Source organism: Myodes glareolus, chromosome 26, assembly GCF_982192425.1.
Source record: "Myodes glareolus chromosome 26, mMyoGla1.1, whole genome shotgun sequence".
NCBI lineage: Eukaryota > Metazoa > Chordata > Mammalia > Rodentia > Cricetidae > Myodes > Myodes glareolus.
The window spans coordinates 40,369,865-40,388,813 of NC_142051.1; the positions used below are offsets into that span (position 1 = coordinate 40,369,865).

The window sequence follows — 18,949 nt, forward strand, 5'->3', positions numbered from 1 at the left end:
TGCCTTCCACACTGCAAGCGCTAAGACCTCATGAAATGTACGAAGATAGAAAACAAAACCAAGATATAAGACGGGAAAGGGCACTCTGTCTCACAGCTCTCTGGAGCAAATGCTTAAGCAGCTTTTGACCCGAGAAACGCACATCGTTGACCTCCTTTACTAAATCCAAACCTAAATGCTCGGCTGCGGAAGGAGAGGGATGGAGACAAACATGGTAGTGACCATGAACACCCTCCAGGGCTTCCCACCGGAGCATCAGCGTGGTGACGCATATCCGTACTATTTGGCAAGCCATGGCTTCCCATTCTTGCTCATCAGTCATGTCTACATTTGCATATTCGTGATGACTAGATTGTGCATGTGTCTTAAACTCTCTTTTAAAGTTTGGGATTCTCCTTTAGACTCACTGGACTGCTCCAATTGGGTCTAAGAGCTCAAGGGTTTTTGTTTTGGTTTATTTTTTGTTTTGGTTTGTTTTGTTTTTGTTTTTGTTTGAGTTTTTGAGACAGGGTTTCTCTGTAGCTTTGAAGCCTATCCTGCAACTAGCTCTTGTAGACCAGGCTGGCCTCAAACTCACAGAGATTCGCCTGCCTCTGCTTCCCAAGTGCTGGGATTAAAGGTGTGCACCACTACCGCCCGGCAAGCTCAAGTTTTTAAAGAATGCTGATTTATTCATAAAGTACATTTTATACAACATTGTTCCCTAAAGTGTCCCTGTCAGATTGTGTGTGCGTGTGCGTGTGCGTGTGCGTGTGTGTGTGTGTGTGTGTGTGTGTGTGATTCAAGTAGCTGCAAAAGGACCGAGAAATTCAAATCTTGTTTTCCTGATATGAGAATCCCTCTGGTCAGCCAATGTAGCTCCCTCAAGTCTTTCTGTCCCTTAAATAAGGCGCTCACTGTCAGTCTGGGCCAGGTGGGGAGGGCTAGAAAGAATAATTTCCTAAAACTCCATATCCATTCCTTGACCAAGACAGTATTCGTTTTTCCAGGAAGTAATGTCTCAGCTGAAATACAGCTTAGGGATCTCCAGGTTCCGTTCTTTGTGATGCCAAGTGTGTTTGGGGTTTGTTTTTTTCTTTTTCATTCCCTCCTATTGTAATCACCCCCATTTTATCTTTCATGTATTTCTCAAGCAAAGCTCTCCCAGGGAGTGCCAAGGACAAAAATATTCTAGACGACAGAAGAGGAAGTAAATTAATGGTGAGGTACTCACCGTCTGGACGATGAAGAGGACGGTCCCGCAGAGACGGATGAACCGATTAAATCGAAGTTCCAAATACTGTAGCCAAAAAAATCGAAAAACAGGGGCGTGACTCTTCTAAACACATTTTATATTGGCCCAGGAAATAAAGGGCGAGATACTTAAAGGAACGTCGCACTGATTTGCATTCTCTGTTTTTGCTTCACTAAAATGGCTTTTACTTGCATGGTGCAAAACTGGTGCTTTAGGCTACAACTCAGTGACTTTTAATAGACATAAAGAGTTACACAATCCTCTCACACACCCAGTGCATGAAGACTCCCTCGTGATGCCCCTCTCAGTCATCATCAGTCTGCTCTTCACCCCCAGTTTGGCCAGGAAAAGTTGGAAAATGTAGCACAGAAATGGAATTACAGTCCAGTCTGGTGTTTTGTTTTGTTTTGTTTTTCTTTAAAGACCATGCAATCTATTGTTTCTTCCTTCCTCTTGGCATTTCCTTTGATTCGATGGGGAAATCAAACCTCTTTCTGTCTCTGGGTGGAAATCTGCACGAGCCGCCCTGCCTTTTCCTGGACAAGAGAAAATCACATGACCCCAGTACAGCCAATCACCTTCTCCTTCCAGTGGATGCTGTTTAACTGCGAAGGGATTGGGTTGGCACAGACTGATCCTGACCTTAAGGACCGAAAAAGCTGTTGGGGCTCTGTCATTTCCAGGAATTGCTTATTCCACCTCTCATGTTGTTCTGTGACCACGCTTCCTTCAAACTCCTTCCTCTGCCATCGTGGGCGTGCGTGCGTGCGAGCGTGCGTGCGTGCGTGCGAACTTAAATCACCTAGGTCAAGGTTTTTGTTGTTGCTTTGTCTTGTTTTGTTCTGTCTCTGAGACAAGGTCTTACTGTATAGACCAGGCTGGTCTTGTACTTTTGATCCCCTGCCACTTTTACCCACTTTCCTTGAAATCTACTATAGCTTATAATATGGTCTGTTTATTATAAATAGAATAATAATTATGGAGTTAGAATCAAAATTTTGGAGCTGAAGGTCAAGGTACTATTTAACTTAAGTCTTATTAGCGCAAATAGAAAGAAATCAAAGTCTACCAGCCTTGCTGTGTAAAAGGGGGGAAGACAGAGGAGCATGCGGAGGAGGAGAAATGGCCATTAGCTAATCAGCAAATGGAAAGACATATGGGTAGTATTGCTCCACAGTCACAACTGGCACTTACTTCCTGTGTACCTTGGGAAGCAGGAACCATGTTAGCGATGAGGACCGAGCTTGTGACCTAATCGCTGTCAGGGATGGGACACAGAAGCTCGGAAACTTTGATCCACAGAATCTGTGGCTGTAACCACATTGATAAATTAATAATCTGACCACAAATTTAAAATGCAGTCAGTATGTGGTGCATGGACAACAAGCCCTTCAAAGACAACTGGCGGGTGGCAAACGTCCAATCCAGGGCAAGGCATCTGCAGCAGAGTTTCAGCTCCAGACCAGTCCCATGCCTGACTTAGGAGATTGAGGCCATCACGTTCTCAAGCTCAGGTTCCTTGTGTTTAAACGGAGGGCCATACGCGAAATTATTTCTCTCTTTTGTTTCTCAAGGGAGTGTATCCAGTGATAGAAACAGATAAGGGGATGTAAACTGTCAAAGAGAAAGATGCAAAGATTAGTGGGATCAAAGAGCCATGAATCTTGTGAATTATATCAAAATCGTGGTAGGGTATTCTGGAAGACATTCTGGGGAGTGAAGTTTCTGGAAACTAGAAACAGACTGGTGTTATTTTTGAAGAATTTTTTTTAGTAAATCTGTAATGCGCGTGAGTGAGCATGAATAGTTAGAGAAACCTTTTGCCTTTTCTAGGTTCATGTGTGCAGTGGCTGGGGACCACACCAGGCTTAAGAGACTGTGTCAGAGAAAAATGGAGCGAGCTGAACCAAATAACTTGAAAGTTTTTACACTTAAAGTTGTCCCCCAAATCAGCTGACCAATATGTCTATGCTCACACAAAACCAACTGAAGACAGAACCGAGAAGCCATGATCCTTTACTAGATTTCAGAGGAAATACATAGGAACCTAACAAGAAACCCCGGTCCCATTGCAGTAGGCTTAGAGGACAGAGTTCACAAGCAAAACTACAGAATAATAGGTACCTACAGTGAACAGAGATCTTCCCTCATCCTTGGAACTCAGAATAACTTGGAGATATGAAAGCTTCAGTTGATGTACATAAATAAGTAAGAGTAGAGCCTGGGTGATCCCAAAGACACTATTAATTGATTGCACTGGATCCCTGCAATAGGCTTCCTGTCTATCTGTGGGTCTGGACATCGTTAAACACCTATCCGACCTATATTCTAACAGCAGCAATAGAGTAAAAATGCCTGTGGCCCACCAAGTTGGGCTACAGAAATGGAAACTTAGAGACAGTTCATATTTGAGCAAGAATATGAAGGTGGCCATTACTCATATGTTGGACAATGTATCTACACAGATGTCCTCAACAGAACAAAGCATTCCCCCCAAGAAATCCTCTGCCATGACTAGTTGAATTAACTGGTCCAGCAAGCTGCTCGACCTCCTTCTCTCTGACACCCGACACCATTAGCAGGACAGCAACACCCTGTGAAGTTCAAGGGTCCTTTATGACTTCTTCCTCGGTTCTCCCTGAGCTGGCATAAATCCTGCTCGGGGTCATACCCAACTCACCGGAGCCTCCAGAGGCAGCCGGTAAGTGGTTTGGCCTGGATCCTTATTCCTTCCTCTCCCTCACTGGCTTAACTTGCTCTGAGGCTTTCCATCTGAAAACCATGGCTTTGAGCATACCCTTGCAAGAATTTGGTTGAGCGTTGAGTCAGATAACATGTGTTAAACATGCAGCCTGGTGCCCGGCGTGAATTAAACATTCAGCAAACATTGGCTTTTTGCCCCTTGCAGCCAGAATCCTTGTTAACTTAGTTTCTGCCACTAGAAACAAAGGAGACGTCCCTTTCTGGTTGAGTTAATGTCACTGCACTGAAGAGGCATGGATCATGAGTTCTGAGAGCAGCATTCTTGTGGCAGGGCTGGAGTCCTCTTGTCGGGTTATTCAAACCCTTTTCTAGGCTTTGGAGTTGGTTAGCTACAGGTCAGAGCTCACAGACATCAGTGTTGGCAGAGGCCACCTAGTAACGCATGTGAGTGACAGAAGCCAGGCATTCACACGCAGCATAGCACACCCGGTAGCGCCCCTGAGTGACAGAAGCCAGGTGGTAACACTTATGAAGATGCTGGAATACTCCTCACGGCCACTAAGAAACACGTTGTCATATGACCCATCACTGGTCATTTTCCATGTGCACTTTTTAAAGGCATGGATGTAGGTAAGGACTTCTCTGCCACGAGAAAAGTGGGGTGCAGACATGAAAAACCTCGGTGTAGGCATTAACAGAGCAAGAGCAGTGACTATTGCTGGAAGCCCAGTAGCCATAGGAAATGAGGGCTCAATGCCATCAGCCTTCTGAGTTTTCAAAAGACATTTGAAATTTTGTGTGTCTGTTCCTCGTCATTCGATTCTTAAATTAACATGTTTTTATTAAACAAAACATCCAGGGCTTCTTATAAATGTTTAGAAAAACAAAACAAAGTCTGAGTTTGGCCTGGGACTGCCAGTTTGTCACCACCCCTCACCAATAGAAATTCCCTTCTCTCCCACCTAGGGCGAAGGCTAGGTTTCCATAAACACGGTGGCCACAGTTAAGGCAATGCAGCCTGGGACATGCCAGGACCTGGATGACATCATTAGAACCCAGGCAGGGGCCCAGCACAAGATGAACCAGCCTCACTATGAAACCACCTTCGGAAGACCCTGCACTTCAGGGAAACAGGTCACAAACTCCAGGCCCGAGGGACCCCTGAGCTGAGACACCTAGCCCTCTGGTTGATGGTCTAGAGTCATAGGAACGTGTCTGTGAAGCCTGCAGCAGGGGCCTGGGTGAAGAATGGCCCCTGAGGTGGCTGAGCTCTTTAGGGCACAGGCACACACACCTTCGACACCTCTTTAAGTAAAACCAAGCTAAATGTTCATCTTTGAAAAACCTTTTCCTGAGAGCAGCTTAAGAAAGACATCCAGAGGAATGCCACCACAGATGAAGGATGGGTCTCCTTCTCAACCTTTACGTAAAAAGGCAACCGCACCATTTAAGAACTTTGACGCCACGTTTTTTTCTAATCGTCGCAGGATAACCCCCGACTCTGTAATTGCATTCGGTCCCGGCCCAGCATCTACTCTGCGCTCTGTGCTAAGCCCTGTTCTAAATGGAACACCTTCCATCAGCTCACTTAGTTCTCCCCACGACCGGATGAGACTGGTGGTACCAATTTCTTCTTGAGATGAAGACATCAGTACAAAAGGTTAACTAAGGAACTGGCCCAAGGTCATTCGCAAGTAAACAGTGGAATTTGGTCTAGGGGAAAACTCTGGAACAAGACCTAGAACTTAAACACACTTGGGTGAACAACTTCTTTCTCCATCTTTCAGAGAACTAGCATTTCCAACACACACACACACACACACACACACACACACACACACACACCGTTTTAAGAAAGACTTTAGCAAGTACTTGTCCGGTCCACTCAGTGCGCTTTGGAACTGAGCTCAGGAAGCTCAGTCCCAAGGATTTATTTATCCTCCCCCCTCCCCCCCCCCGGCTTAGAAGACACATGTCTCATTGGAAGGGTAGGGGTGGGAGGGGATGACGAGGTCAGAGATGCACCCACAAGGAGCGATTCCCATATGGCAGAAACTGTTTGCTCCCAGAAAATTCCTTCTGGAGCCTGAACGTGCAAGCAGGCCTCCGCACCACCACCTCTTACCTCGTAGGTGCTGGTGATCCCCAGTCTATAGAACACCGGAAGGAAGACCTCCGCGCTGAGGAGCACCACCAAAAAGTAGGTGATGGCAAAGATGCTGAAAATTGCCCCAAAACGATAGACCTCGGCGGGAGTGCCCAGGACAGTGACAGCGGACATGAAGCTGGCAGTGAGGGACAGAGCCACCGGCACCGCGGTCATACTGCGGCCACCCGTCAGAAAGTCCTTGGAGGTCTGCTGGCCGCCCCCCGCGAAGGCATAGTAGATGCCGATGGCGGCCGAGATGAGCAGCATGCCTGCGAACACCACGTAGTCCCACACCACAAAGCTACCGATGTCCCGTGGCACGTCCATGGCCCCCAGCGGTGGAGTGCTCAGGGGTAGCCCGAGCCGCGCAGGTTGCTCGCTTTAGCAGCTTTAGCCTAGGGCCGCACTGGCTTCTTTCTCCCTGTTGCAGCGGGCGTGGCGTCTCCAAGAGGTCAGGTTCGTCCAACAGGTGTGGATCCTCGCGGAGGTGGGAGCCTAGCTTCGCGCTGCCAATCACCCGGCGAGGGGAGGGGGGAGCGAGGGTCCCCTGTCGCCAGCTGCGCCCCTGGCAGTCCGGGACCGGAGGACGATTTCCTCCACGCAGCGCGCTGAGTGCGAGACCAGGGTGACCCAACTGCGATCGCCTGGGCACCAAGCGACTCTGGGGCGGGTGAGAACGGGAGCCTCCAGCCGCGTCCAGCGAATCCACGGCTCGCACGCTCGGCGGAACTTTTATTGACAGCGGCGGCGCCGACGCACCATTTAAACGGGCAGGAGATGGGTGTGTGGTGTGTGTGTGTGTGTGTGTGTGTGTGTGTGTGTGTGTGTGTGTGTGAGGGGGGTGTAGATCGAAGGGCACTTGTTGTCACGCCTTTAGTTCACAGTTTGAGTTTGAGGCTCATCACCACTTGACAGATTAATGGGTGATGGGAGCGGAGCGACTCCGGGAACTGAGATCATAGTGGTTAGTCAGGTGAGCAATTAGAAAGGAGCCGAAGAAGGCTGTGCTGTGGGGACCCTGCGTTTTCACTGGACAACCTTTTCTTTTCTCTTCTTTTCTTTTCTTTTCTTTTCTTTTCTTTTCTTTTCTTTCTTTCTTTCTTTTTTCTTTCTTTCTTCCTCAATTCATTTTTATTGCGCTCTACATTTTTCTCTGCTCCTTTCTCTGCCTCTCCCCTCCCCTTTAACCCTCTCCCAAGGTCCCCATGCTCCCAGTTTACTCAGGAGATCTTGGACAACCACTTCTGATCCCTTATGGTCTGTCTGATCCCTGCGACAGCCTGCTGTAGTCACAGCTGCTATCCTCGGTCTAGCGGGACTTGGGATTTTAAAAAAAAAAAACAAACCAAAACAAAAACAAAAACAAAAACAGATGATTGGTGCCTTCTGCAGTAGCGAGTGTGATTCTTACAATTATTCTTCTGATAGGAATTGTCTCCGTTTTTCTAAGAAGGGAAACTGCTTCCGGAAGGTGATGTCCACAGTCTTGGAGGCACACGCCTGTAGTTCTAACACTTGGCAGGTGGAAGCAGGAAGACCAGAAGTTCAAGGTCATCCTCAGAAGTTCAGCAAGCACTACTTGAGACCCTGCTGAGAGAGGAAGGAGGAAGGTGATGGTGAAGGGGGAGGAAGAGACAGAAAAGGAGAAGAGGAAAGGGTAGGAGAGCTGGCGAGTCGCTTGCCCGAGGGAATGGTGGCGATGAAGACTCCTAACCCAACTCATATGGTAAAGGTAGACGCAAATGTTACACTTAAATGGTTCCACTTAAAATATCTTTAGTGCTTTTTTTTTTAAACTTATTCATTTTTATTTTATGCCTATGGGTGTCTTGCCATCCTGTGTGTGTTTGAATCATGTGCATGCAGTGCCAGTGAAGGCCAGAAGGGGGCGACAGATTCCTTGGAACTACAGTATCGAGCCACCAGATGGGTGCTGAGAATCCGTTCCAGGTCCTCTGGAAGAGCAGCCAGTGCTCTTAACCAATGACTCATCTCTCTAGACTCTGTAAAGATCATTTCTAATACCACTCAAGACATGTTCTAAGTATCTTACTTTGAAACATTACTGCCAACACGTGACACATTTATGAAATAATAAGATTCTCTGGGCTTCCTTCTATAAAATCCCCTCCAACCTTCTCACAGCTTCAGACTGCCCTGGCTCATTTCCATACATCTTTATGGCTTTCCAGTTGATCTGTAGGAAGCAATCAACAAATAACCTTCAGCCCAGCCCACTGAGAAGAAAGCATTACCAGATTGTTTTTTAATCAATATGTATCATGTAGATATCATTTGCAGAGGAAACACAAGCTAAAGCCAAGCAACCAGTCGTGTAGGAGATGTGGGAACTGTGTCCCATCCGTGTGAGATGTACCTCTAATTATCATGTGTGCATCTCACACTGTAAATGCAGCACGGACAGAAATCTTACTAGGAAATGAATCTGTTTCTGAAAATGCTAAATATGAGACAAGGTATTTAAGTGAAACACCTCTCTTTGACACCTAGGGTTAAGTACAGGACTTCTGACTGCCTGTGAGCAATGTGTCACGTGGAGGCAGAGTACATTCACAAACTCAGAAACTGCTTAGCCATTCCTTGGGCAAGACCCTACTTCTATGTCTTAGTTCCTTTATTCAAAATGATTAGCAATATTTTTATTTTTATATCTACTTAGTGTGTGTGAGTGCGTGTGTGCACGTGCATGCATGTGTGTGCATGTATTTGTGTGTGTGCGCATGCACGTGTGCGTGTGTGTGTGTGTGTGTGTGTGTGTGTGTGTGAGGTCCTGCACATGCCACAGCATACATGTGGAGGTCAGAGGACAACCTGTTTGGTTCTCTTCTTCTACCACATGGGCTCCAGGAATTGAACTCTGATCATTAAGCTTGGTAGCAAGAGCCTTTACTTGCTGACCCATATTCCTGGCCTCTAGGAGATAATGATTCTTATCTCACGATTGTAGAGGGTTAAATGAAATGACACAGGAATAAAGCCCTTGGCATGGTTAAGTGCTGACCCTGGGTAAATGTTTACTTGCTTCCCAGTTTAGTGATAATGGAGTGGTAAAAGCTATAGTATAGCAGGTCTACTTTTATATAGATGCATTTTCCCTCATTACCTCCCCTTGCTCATAACATGTATACAGCGCTGTGAGCTGTGTATAAGCTGCACTCTGCCCTTTCACACATCTTGGGTGTCCCGATACAAGGCTTCAAACACTATCTTCAAGAAGAGTGTGTGAGTGGACTGTTTCTGGCCTTTGGACACAGAGGTCGTTGTTTGTTCTCCTCACACCATCTCTCTCTTCAAAACTTTGCAAGAATCGTCCATCTTCTTCTGACATTTCTTAGTGGAGAGCTGGGGTCAATCCGATCTTTGTTTCCTCATAAATGGCTGGTCTTCTGGCTGGAGGGTAGGGTCAATGCTTGTACTCCCAACCTTCCATCAGTCTCCAGAGTGGCGTGTTCTCCATTACTATCAAAGTGATCCCTCCAGTGCAAATAACTGTGGGTTTTTTTAGGTGTAAATGTCAGAGGCTGGAGAGAGAGCTTCGCAGTGAAGAACACTTACTCTTCCTGCAGAAAACCAGAGTTTGGTTTCCAGCACCCATGGCAGGTGGCTCACAACTGGAGACAGAGACTGCTCATTTGTTTCCCGGCTGCTCAGACCCGAATAAACCACACAGAAACCGTATTAATTACAACACTGTTCGGCCAATGATTCAGGCATACTTCTAGCTAGCTCTTACGTCTTGAATTAACCCATTTCTATTCATCTATGTATCGGCATACACAAGGCTGTGACTTACTGGTAAGGAACTGGTGCCTGTCTCCTTTGGCAGCTATATGGTGTCTCTTTGACTCCGCCTACTTTCTCTCTATATCGCTGTTCAGATTTCTGCCTGACTTTATTAAATCACTGGCTGAAACAGCTTCTTTAATAACCAGTGGTAACAAAACATATTCATGGCATACAGAGGGGAATCCCACATCATTCAACCACTTGTAACTCCCGCTCCAGATGATCCAGTGCCCTCTTCTGGCCACACACACACACACACACACACACACACACACACACACACACACGCGCGCGCGTTAAACACAAAAATAAATTTTTAAAATACAAACTTGTTGTTGTTCCAGTTATTCCAGACTCTTTCTCATAAATCTATAGCCTTCAATCACCTTGCCCAGTAATGTATAGTTTTCAACTGAATCTCTCTTCCCCACTTTACTCTGTGGATTCTGGGTTTGCCTTTTGTGGCATTAACTTCAGTGTCTAAATGGCATGCTCTGCTCTACTGCCCTTGCTGCGGGTTCTACCCCTGCTTCTACATTTTAATCTAAATTTTAAAAAAAAATTATCAAAACCATTGTAATGTCTTTTTAGCTTTAGAACACTAATTTTTGTAAATTTCTTTTCTATTTAATCCCTGCAGTAACAGCTTTACCATTATTCATTTTGTCTGAATCTTTGAAGCTAGTCTCATTTCTTTGGGCCTTTAGTTGTTCCTCCCCACATTGGACTGTGTTTTAGTTGGGGTTTCTGTGGCTGTGCTGAAACACCATAACTAAAGCAAGTTGGGGAAGGAAAGCATTTATTTGGCTTACACTTCCATACCACTCTTCATCAGCAAAGGCAGTCAGGACAGGGACTCACACAGGCAGGAGGTGGGAGCTGATGCAGAGGCCATGGAGGGGTGCTGCTTACTGGCTTGCTCTCCATGACTTATTCAACCTGCTTTCTTATGCAACTTGGGACCCCCTGCCCAGGAATGGGGACAGTCAAAGTGACCTGTACCCTACATACATGCCTATGCAGGCAATCTGGATGGAGAAATTTTCCTCACCTGAGGCGTCTATTCCAAATAACCCTAGCTTGTGTCAACTTGACAAACACAACTAGCCAGGACACAGCCTCTGGTTGTACATATAAGCGTATTGGTTAACCCCACACAGACAACTGAATTCAGGTCATCCAATACTCAGCAGAGAGTTCATGCAATGATTCTAACCCCAACTTAGACAAGAAGGATTTCTTTTTATGAGGTATTTCCTTCCATCTCAAGAAAGCATGTGTGTGTGAGAGAGTGTTTTAGTTCAGTTAAATATGGCCCCAGCTCGGTGTGATGGTCCAAGACTGTATTCTCAGCAATCAGAAGGCTAAGGTAAGAGAATCCTAAGATGGAGACCAGGCAGCTATAGAGTGAGTTCTAAGCCAACCCAGGTTATAAGGAAACCTATTTCAAACAGCAACAACAAAATGTGGCCTCTAGAAATTCAGCGTGACCTGGCATCTGACAAGACATCTTCCGCTTGCTTTCCCGTTGACACACCTACAACTCCACCGTCTTCCTTGCTGGACTTGGGATATCCAAGCTTGCCTGTCCCAGCGTGCTTGCACTGATTTCCCTGTCTGGAACCCACACCCCCACTTTGCACATGAGTCTGTTGAAACATCAGCTCTCCCAGGATGCCTTTCCTGGGAACTCTGTCATCACCTCTACTCACTTATCTTGCTTCCTTTTGTGCGTCCTGGGGTTGAATTTCTTTGTCTTGCGTGTGATCTGATATCTTTCAGTGCCATAGAAAGTCCTGAAATCAGGGACTTTTATCTGTTTGCCCATCACTCTGCTTCCTGGGTCTAGAACAACCTGGCATAAGGTAAGCAGGTTTTCTTAAACTTTCTTAATAAATGGACGGACGACAAAAGGAATTCATAGAAAGGCCTCTGAAATAGGCTGGTTTTGTAGAACTTTAAGCTGAGGCCTCTCAGCATTAGTGCCCCTACCCCAGGAACCAAGGACCTAACAACTACATATGCATGTACTGGAATGTTGGGGATTTTTCCATCTCCCTGTGTCCTTGTGGATGTTCTCCAGATAGAATTCAGTTATTGGAATTGGAGCAAGATAACCCTTAGGTGTTGACTCAGTTCCTCCACCTTGGTCAGGGGATATCGACTCAGTTCCTTGGATATGGTTAGGATGACTCACAGATGTTTCCCCCTTACCCTGTCTGATCTAGCAACCACTCTCTCACCGTGGCTCAGACCAATCATTGCTAATAGCCATTTGAATCAGCCAAACCTAATAGTTGGTAAAACAACCCCCAGACTCCCCCCTTGCTTCGGTGATTTTTTACTTTAAAAGTAGCCTGTACCAGTTCTTCGGGGTCTTTCTGGTTTCTGGAATGCTGAAAGACCTTGTCCCAACAGAATTAAATCCTCATGCTTTTACATCAACTGTGGTGTGAGTGTGGTCTCTTGGGTCAACTTCTCCTCGGTGATTGGACTGCAGGGTCTAACAGTTTCATCCTGGTTTTTCAATATTTCCGTACGAATTTTGAAGGTAAAAATTTGGAAAACCACATCAGAAAGTACCTTTTATTTTGAAGCTGTACTTCAGAGTTAAAGTTTTCTTCTATTTACCAGTATGTTTTTCTTACCCATTTCACCAAATAGCACTGAGTATGGTTGCTAGTGGCAGAAACAAAACAAACAAACAAAACAGTTTTTGGCAAGAAAAAAAGTTATAGTTAAAGATTCTTCCTCTCTTTTTTTTAACTTTTTTTTTTCCGAAACAGGGGTTTGCCAGGCAGCTCAGACTGGCTTCAAAATCATAATCCTCCTGCCTCAGCCTCATGAGCACTGGGATTACAGCTTGGACCGTCATGCCTGGCTTTCAGCTGCTTTCCTTAAGACTGTTAGAACAGGAGTGTCTTGTGGATCTGATGAGGTCAACTCAGACAAACTCCAAAGCCATTCTTCATACTTGTCTTGTTCCTTCTTGTCCCACGAACGGCTTTTTCTCCACACCGTCATAGTTCGTGTGCAAAATGCCCAAACCAGTTCTCAGAAGGATAACGGGCATCTTTGAATTCAGCTTCCCAATCACTTGCAGAGAGAATTCAATGTGTACAGTTCACGCCACGTGTTCTCGGACCTCTAACAGTATCAATGATGTCAGATGTCAGCACCATCATTGCAGCTGTCTGGGTGGGGGCAGGGATGAGTTGTCTCTGCAGGAGGGTATTTTCCCCACCTACACAACCTGCAGCCCCGTTGTCTTCCTGACTGTGCCTGGGATATCCTCTTCTGAATCATCTCTACCTTCTTACCTTCTCTTATAAGAGCTGCTAAGCTGCACGGTGGGGAGACAGCTCCTTCCTCATCTCAGCAAACCCCCAGACACCAGCGTTACGTGTTGCGTGAGGAAACGCATCGCCACGCTCACGCTACTTCAGAATGCCTCTTGGCCCTGAGAAGATGTTCAAAGATTTCTAAGTGCAAACGTTGGAAATCTCAACAGACCATCATTGGACAGTGAATGAAGGTAGTATACTCAGTTAGGCAGGTGACAGTGACGCACATCTTTAATCCCAGCACCCAGGAGGCAGAAGCAGGCTGTGACCCAGAGAATCAGACTCACTGTTTTCTGGGATCCTCCGACTTACATTTACACTTCCAAGAGATGTTCCTTCTGATGATTCCGTGTCCATCTCCCCGATGATGGTGCATGAGATGTGCCCTGTCCCTCTCTGTCCCCACCCCCATCATTCCCTACTCTCTTTCTTTCCTGATTATTTTCTCTTCCACTTACCACACCCTGCCTTCCCACTATTCGCCTCTGCTCTGAATAAGAGCTATGACACAAGTAGATAAAATTATTTAGCACCCGACTCAGCATATGGGCATTCTTCATGTTTAAGAAGACTGGTTTAGATTCCCTGAGCCTAGGAAGTGATTGAGCAAATTCAAGGTAAGCTATGACACACCATCTTATCGTCCTGAATGTGGTGTGTGTCACCTTCATTGATCAACTCATTTGAAGTTCTCAAGAAAGCAACTATCACGGGGCGTTATTGTTCGTTTCTTTTTTGCATTAAATATCTGATTAAACGTACACTGAGTATCATGTGACTGCTTAGTGAGCGCATTTGTAAGTCCTATGGTGGTTGCCTTTGAAATAATTGCCTGTCTTAACATGTTAGTATAAACGGGTGTCGATTTGGGGGCTTGAGGGGAAAAACATTATTTCCATTGAAATGTATTATAAGTTCATTTCAACGTATAAGAATTTTTCTACGGGGCTTTTATAAGCCAGAGAATATAATTTCTTGCTTGCTTCTTAACTCTACTCCAACAGAAGGCCAATTCTGTAAGGAAAGTGACATTGTGTTTTCTAGAATAGTATTCAAAAACACTGGAAGTGCAACTCAGAGATAGGGGCCCTGCATAGCATATATAAGGTCCTGGGTTTGACCCCAGGAACCAAAAAAAAAAAGGTAGAGGAGAGAAAGGACAATGTTTGCTTCCAGTAGGCACTCAATAAATACTATTTAAAAACCATTAAAAAAAATCTCTCCAGTTCCAGTCAGAAAACACTGTTCTGTTTTGGAGAAACCAACAAAGATTGGTTTTAAAAATAAATATTGGAAGGAACAATACAAATACAAGAGTTATTAATTATGAGTTGTGCTTATTCATTCTGACTAGTTTTTTGGGGGGGTTGTTTGTTTTTGCTGAAAAAAATCAGCTTTTAGAATTGAAAAATTGTTGCTGTTATCTAAGTAAAATCAAAAATAAAAGTACGCTGAAGCCCACACCTTGGAATCCGGTTCCAGCTGCTGTGTGACTTTTAGGTAGGTCTGTGCATCTGGGGGCTTCAGTTTCCCCTCTTTGGCAAATGGCAGGCATGAGTCTTCCCAGCTCCAGAGTTCTGATTCTCCTCTGCTGGAGTCAGCTACACCAAGCCTTTTCTGCTCTTCAGCGATGGCTAGACATAGCGTCATCTCAATCGGCAGGGCTGTTTTCATGCCTGGCCATCTTTAGGGTGGTTCTTATCTTTCCAGCACAGTTTCTCTTGCAGTCAAGAAGGCAGCTCAGCCTCCCAGTGGTGGTGGTGAGACCTGTTCTCAGGGTCCGATTCTCTCGGAACTGAGGGGACCTGTCCAGAAGCCCTGCCCCTGACTGGCAGGAAGAGACACACCCCAGAGTGTTGGGGCTCCTGCTTTTCTGGTTTGGGTGGGGTGCTGCCTTCTCTTTGATTTCTTTATTATCTGACTCTCACTTCCCCCAGAAACAACCTCAGGAAGGGGGTGCCGGCTTTTGGTGAGCATCTGGTGGCAGGATCTATAGCGTTAGAAGAACTGACCTGTGAGCCTCGTGTGCCTTCAGCAGCGTCACCTCTAATTTGCTGTGTCCTGACTCTGTGTGATCAGATGAAGTTGGGGAGGGAGGGACTCAGAGAGTCTTACCGAGTAAGTCATTTTTCATGTCACATAGCATCGGTCTCTGAGTTTCAAAATCTCAAAATCTCCAACCACACAAAACAATGTCTTCCCTTCTCTTCAACTTGCGACACTTCAAGTCCCGATTTGGTGACAGAGGTACCACACCTATGCACCTACCGCCAATTGTTTCCCAAAAGTCTTTCAGGGAGAGGCAGGTGTAAGCATCCTGTACCAGCTGAGATCGCAGAGTGCGGCAGCTTGTTCCACACGATCAGCAAATGCTTCAGCTTCTTTTTAAACGTTTTAGTTGTGAGTGTGTGTGTGTTTGTGTGTGTACCACATGCATGCAGGTGTCGGAGAGGCCAGAAGACAGTGCCACATCCCCTAGAACTGAAGTTATAAGCCATCTTATGTGGATGTGGATCCTCTGCAAGTGCAACTTGTACTTTGAGCAGTTGAGCCCTCTCCCACACTCCGAGTTCAAGCATCTTCCTTCCATCCCAGTTGTAGAAGCAGGACTCAACGTTTTGAAAAACCTGTAGTAGCAGGAAACCATTTATAAAAAGCTGGTTTTTCTCTTGGTGTTGTTTTGTTAGCATGTATACTGTGCATTAGAACGTCTTTTTGTTTATAATACGCATCTGTAAAGGATGCCTCGTAAGGACCAGCAACATGGGGAGAGGCACTTGGTGACAAGCCTGACACCCCTAAGCTCTGTTGCTGTGACCCACGTGAAGGAAGGAGAAAACCAACTTTGGAAAGGTGCCATCTGACCTCACATACTGGAGCCATGACACATATGCACACATGCACACACACACATGCACACTAAATAAGTAAGTAGATAAATAAATGAAAACAGATGGCCTGGTCATCTAAATAGTCATGTGCTCAGTCCTTTGGCAAAGACACCCATCTCAAGGCAGGTGCCTATTTTTTCTAACTCCATTTGTAACTCAATTCCTGCATTTCAGGTTTAATAAAGATGGACTGCCCTTGCTTTTGAGATTAAGAAATGATGAAAGGTATTGTCCTAGCAGTACCGTAACAGGGTAGGCAGGCTATCCATGACTCTTGAGCAGCTATCTCTGGAGGATCTGGCAAGGGCTACTCCGGGCCCTACTCACCTTGCCCGTTAATTCTGCAACTAGCTGATGTGGAGTTTCTAAGATGGGAAGGGCCAAGGACAGAGAAGGAGCTCTTGGAAGGAGAGCTTCTGAAGACGCAAGGGGAAAAGCCGGCGGGCTCCTTTATTCTCCTGGCCCTTCAGACCAGGTGGAAGTTGGAACTCTGATGGTAACTAAACCTTTGGAGAGAAAGGATAACTTGAGAAACTCTGACCAGCACACACACACACACACACACACACACACACACACACACACACACACACGAGAAACAACCCTAGACAAGCCCTGTCTGCTTTTCGGATTTCAGCTTTTGGGGGGGGTTTTGCTACCTGAGCAGAGGGTACAGGTAAACCAACCCCAACGTCTGTAGGCTTTAAGTTTTCTCTTTTCCAGCAAATGTAAAACTTAACTGAAGCGTTCGGGAGGTCTGCACAGTCCCACTAGGCTAACCGTGCTTCCAGTTTATCTTCCGCGGTACCCGGTGAGCGCCAGACGGCGGTTGTCTCCCCTGCACGTCATCACAGGTCGTCACAAGCTGCTTTGAAAGGCGCAGAGGAAACAAGGAGGCCAGTCTACCAGCTCCTTCTCGGGTCGGAAAAGGGCTCCAGCACCCTTGAAACGTAGTACCTGTGTATCTCTCTAGGAAAATGGTCTCAGGGAGCCTGAAAATAGTGCAGGTGCTTTTTAACCATCCACTTGGAGTGGGAAAGAGTTGAATGTGTGGGCAAAGAAGGAATAGTAGGAATAGCCAGAATTCTTCGTGTCATTGGATTTGAAGTGTAGGGAGCGCCATTCAAGTTACATTCCTAACTCGCTTTAAAACGCTGTCTAGATAAGAATGCGTATCGTACCCACGTGTTATAAAAACGTTCTAGGAGGCACTCGGGAGGCAATAGCCTTTAACTGCTTCGGTTTTTACGACAACAAGACCACAAGGAAACTAAGACTCTCCCTCAGAGACTCCCATGCCTCGCCAGCACTGAAATTGGAGGAAATAAAGTTGGAGCCAGCCTCCAGTGAGGGGATTTCCCTTTTTGTGGTTGATGTGTTAATACATTTTTTCTATTTTTTTAAATTGTTGTTCCTTTAAATTGTTGTGACTTTTAAGAAGACTAGCTGATCTGGCCCATGTTAAATAAGAACAAGTTGGTTTTACAAAGGCTACCAGGAAATGTCTATTTGCTGACTGAAAAGGCGAGGGTTGAATGCCAAGAGTCTGAGAAATGGTCTTCCCCAGGGAAGCAGTACACCAATTGGCTATCCAAAGCCAAATGGTCAGCCCTGAAAACATACAAAGGAGCGACATCATATAGACTGAGCGGATGGCAATCATGTATTTAGGAGTGTGTGTGTGTGTGTGTGTGTGTAAAACAATGATTAATGAAAAAGAAGTCATGAATTTGAAAGAGAGCAGGTGAGAGTTTGAAGGTAGAAATGGGAAGAAGGAAACGAAGTACTTATAATCTCAAAAAGCTAAGAACAATAAAATACAGCCAATAATTCAAAAAGTAAAAAGGCATGGGTTAAAGTGTAGTAAATAATGAGACCTAATGGACCTCACGTGGTTTTCACCTTGTTGGCATATGCGCTTTTCTTTACTATACTGTTACAAAAGCTGACAATGAGGCGATAATTTTTTTAGCTTTATTTATTTATTTATTCATTTATTTATAAAAAATTTCCACTTCCTTCCCTCCTCCCAATACCCTCCCATTTCCCCTACTCCCTCTCCTCCTCCATCTCCAGTCCCAAGAGCAGTCAGGGCCTCTTGCCCCGCGGGAAGTCCAAGTTCTTCCCCCCTCCCTCCAGGTCCAGGCAGGTGAGCATCCAAACAGACCAGGATCCCAGAAAGCCAGCACATGCAGACGAAACAAGACCCAGCGCCATTGTCAATGGCTTCTCAGACAGCCCCCATGTCAGCCACATTCAGAGAATCCAGCCCAATCACACGCTCGTTCAGTCCCAGTCCAGCAGGCCCTGGTGAGCTCCCACCAGACCAGTCCCCTTGTATCAGTGGGTGAATGCATCCCTCGTGGTCCTGACTTCCTTTTTCATGTTCTCCCTCCTTTTGCTCCTCATTTGGACCTTGGGGGCTCAGTCCAGTGCTCCAATGTGGGTCTCTGTCTCTATCTCCATCCATCGTCGGATGAAGGTTCCCTCTGATTCTGCCTTCCTTGCTCATGCTCTCCCTCCATCTGCTTCTCATTTGGACCTAGGGAGTTAAGTCCAGTGTTCCAATGTGGGTCTCTGTCTCTATCTCCATCCATTGCCAGATGAAGGTTCTATGGTGATATGCAAAATATTCATCAGTGTGGTTATGGGCCAAGGCCAGTTCAAGCACCCTCTCCTCTGCTGCCCAGGGAACAATCTGGGAACAATAAAATACAAACAATAATTTAAAAAGTAAAAAGGCATTGGTTAAAGTGTAGTAAATAATGAGACCTAATGGACCTCATGTGGTTTTCACCTTGTTGGTGTATGCGCTTTTCTT

The 18,949-nt window shown here is 45.8% G+C and overlaps 1 protein-coding gene across 2 annotated transcripts in view; it reads right to left on the reverse strand.

Annotated features, from left to right (window-relative positions):
* The window catches only part of Slc5a8 (solute carrier family 5 member 8), a 74,015-nt gene that overhangs the window by 35,995 nt on the left and 19,071 nt on the right, over positions 1-18,949 (reverse strand). The window contains exons 1-2 of one of the 2 annotated variants that reach the window (XM_048418688.3): positions 6,063-6,825; positions 1,214-1,279 (exon numbers count right to left, since the gene is read on the reverse strand). In XM_048418688.3, the coding sequence (XP_048274645.3) occupies positions 1,214-1,279; positions 6,063-6,413 (417 nt within the window). In that variant the 5' untranslated portion in view covers positions 6,414-6,825. Of the gene's footprint in view, positions 1-1,213; positions 1,280-6,062; positions 6,826-18,949 lie in introns of those variants that run through there. The other variant, XM_048418689.3, reaches the window with a different exon arrangement.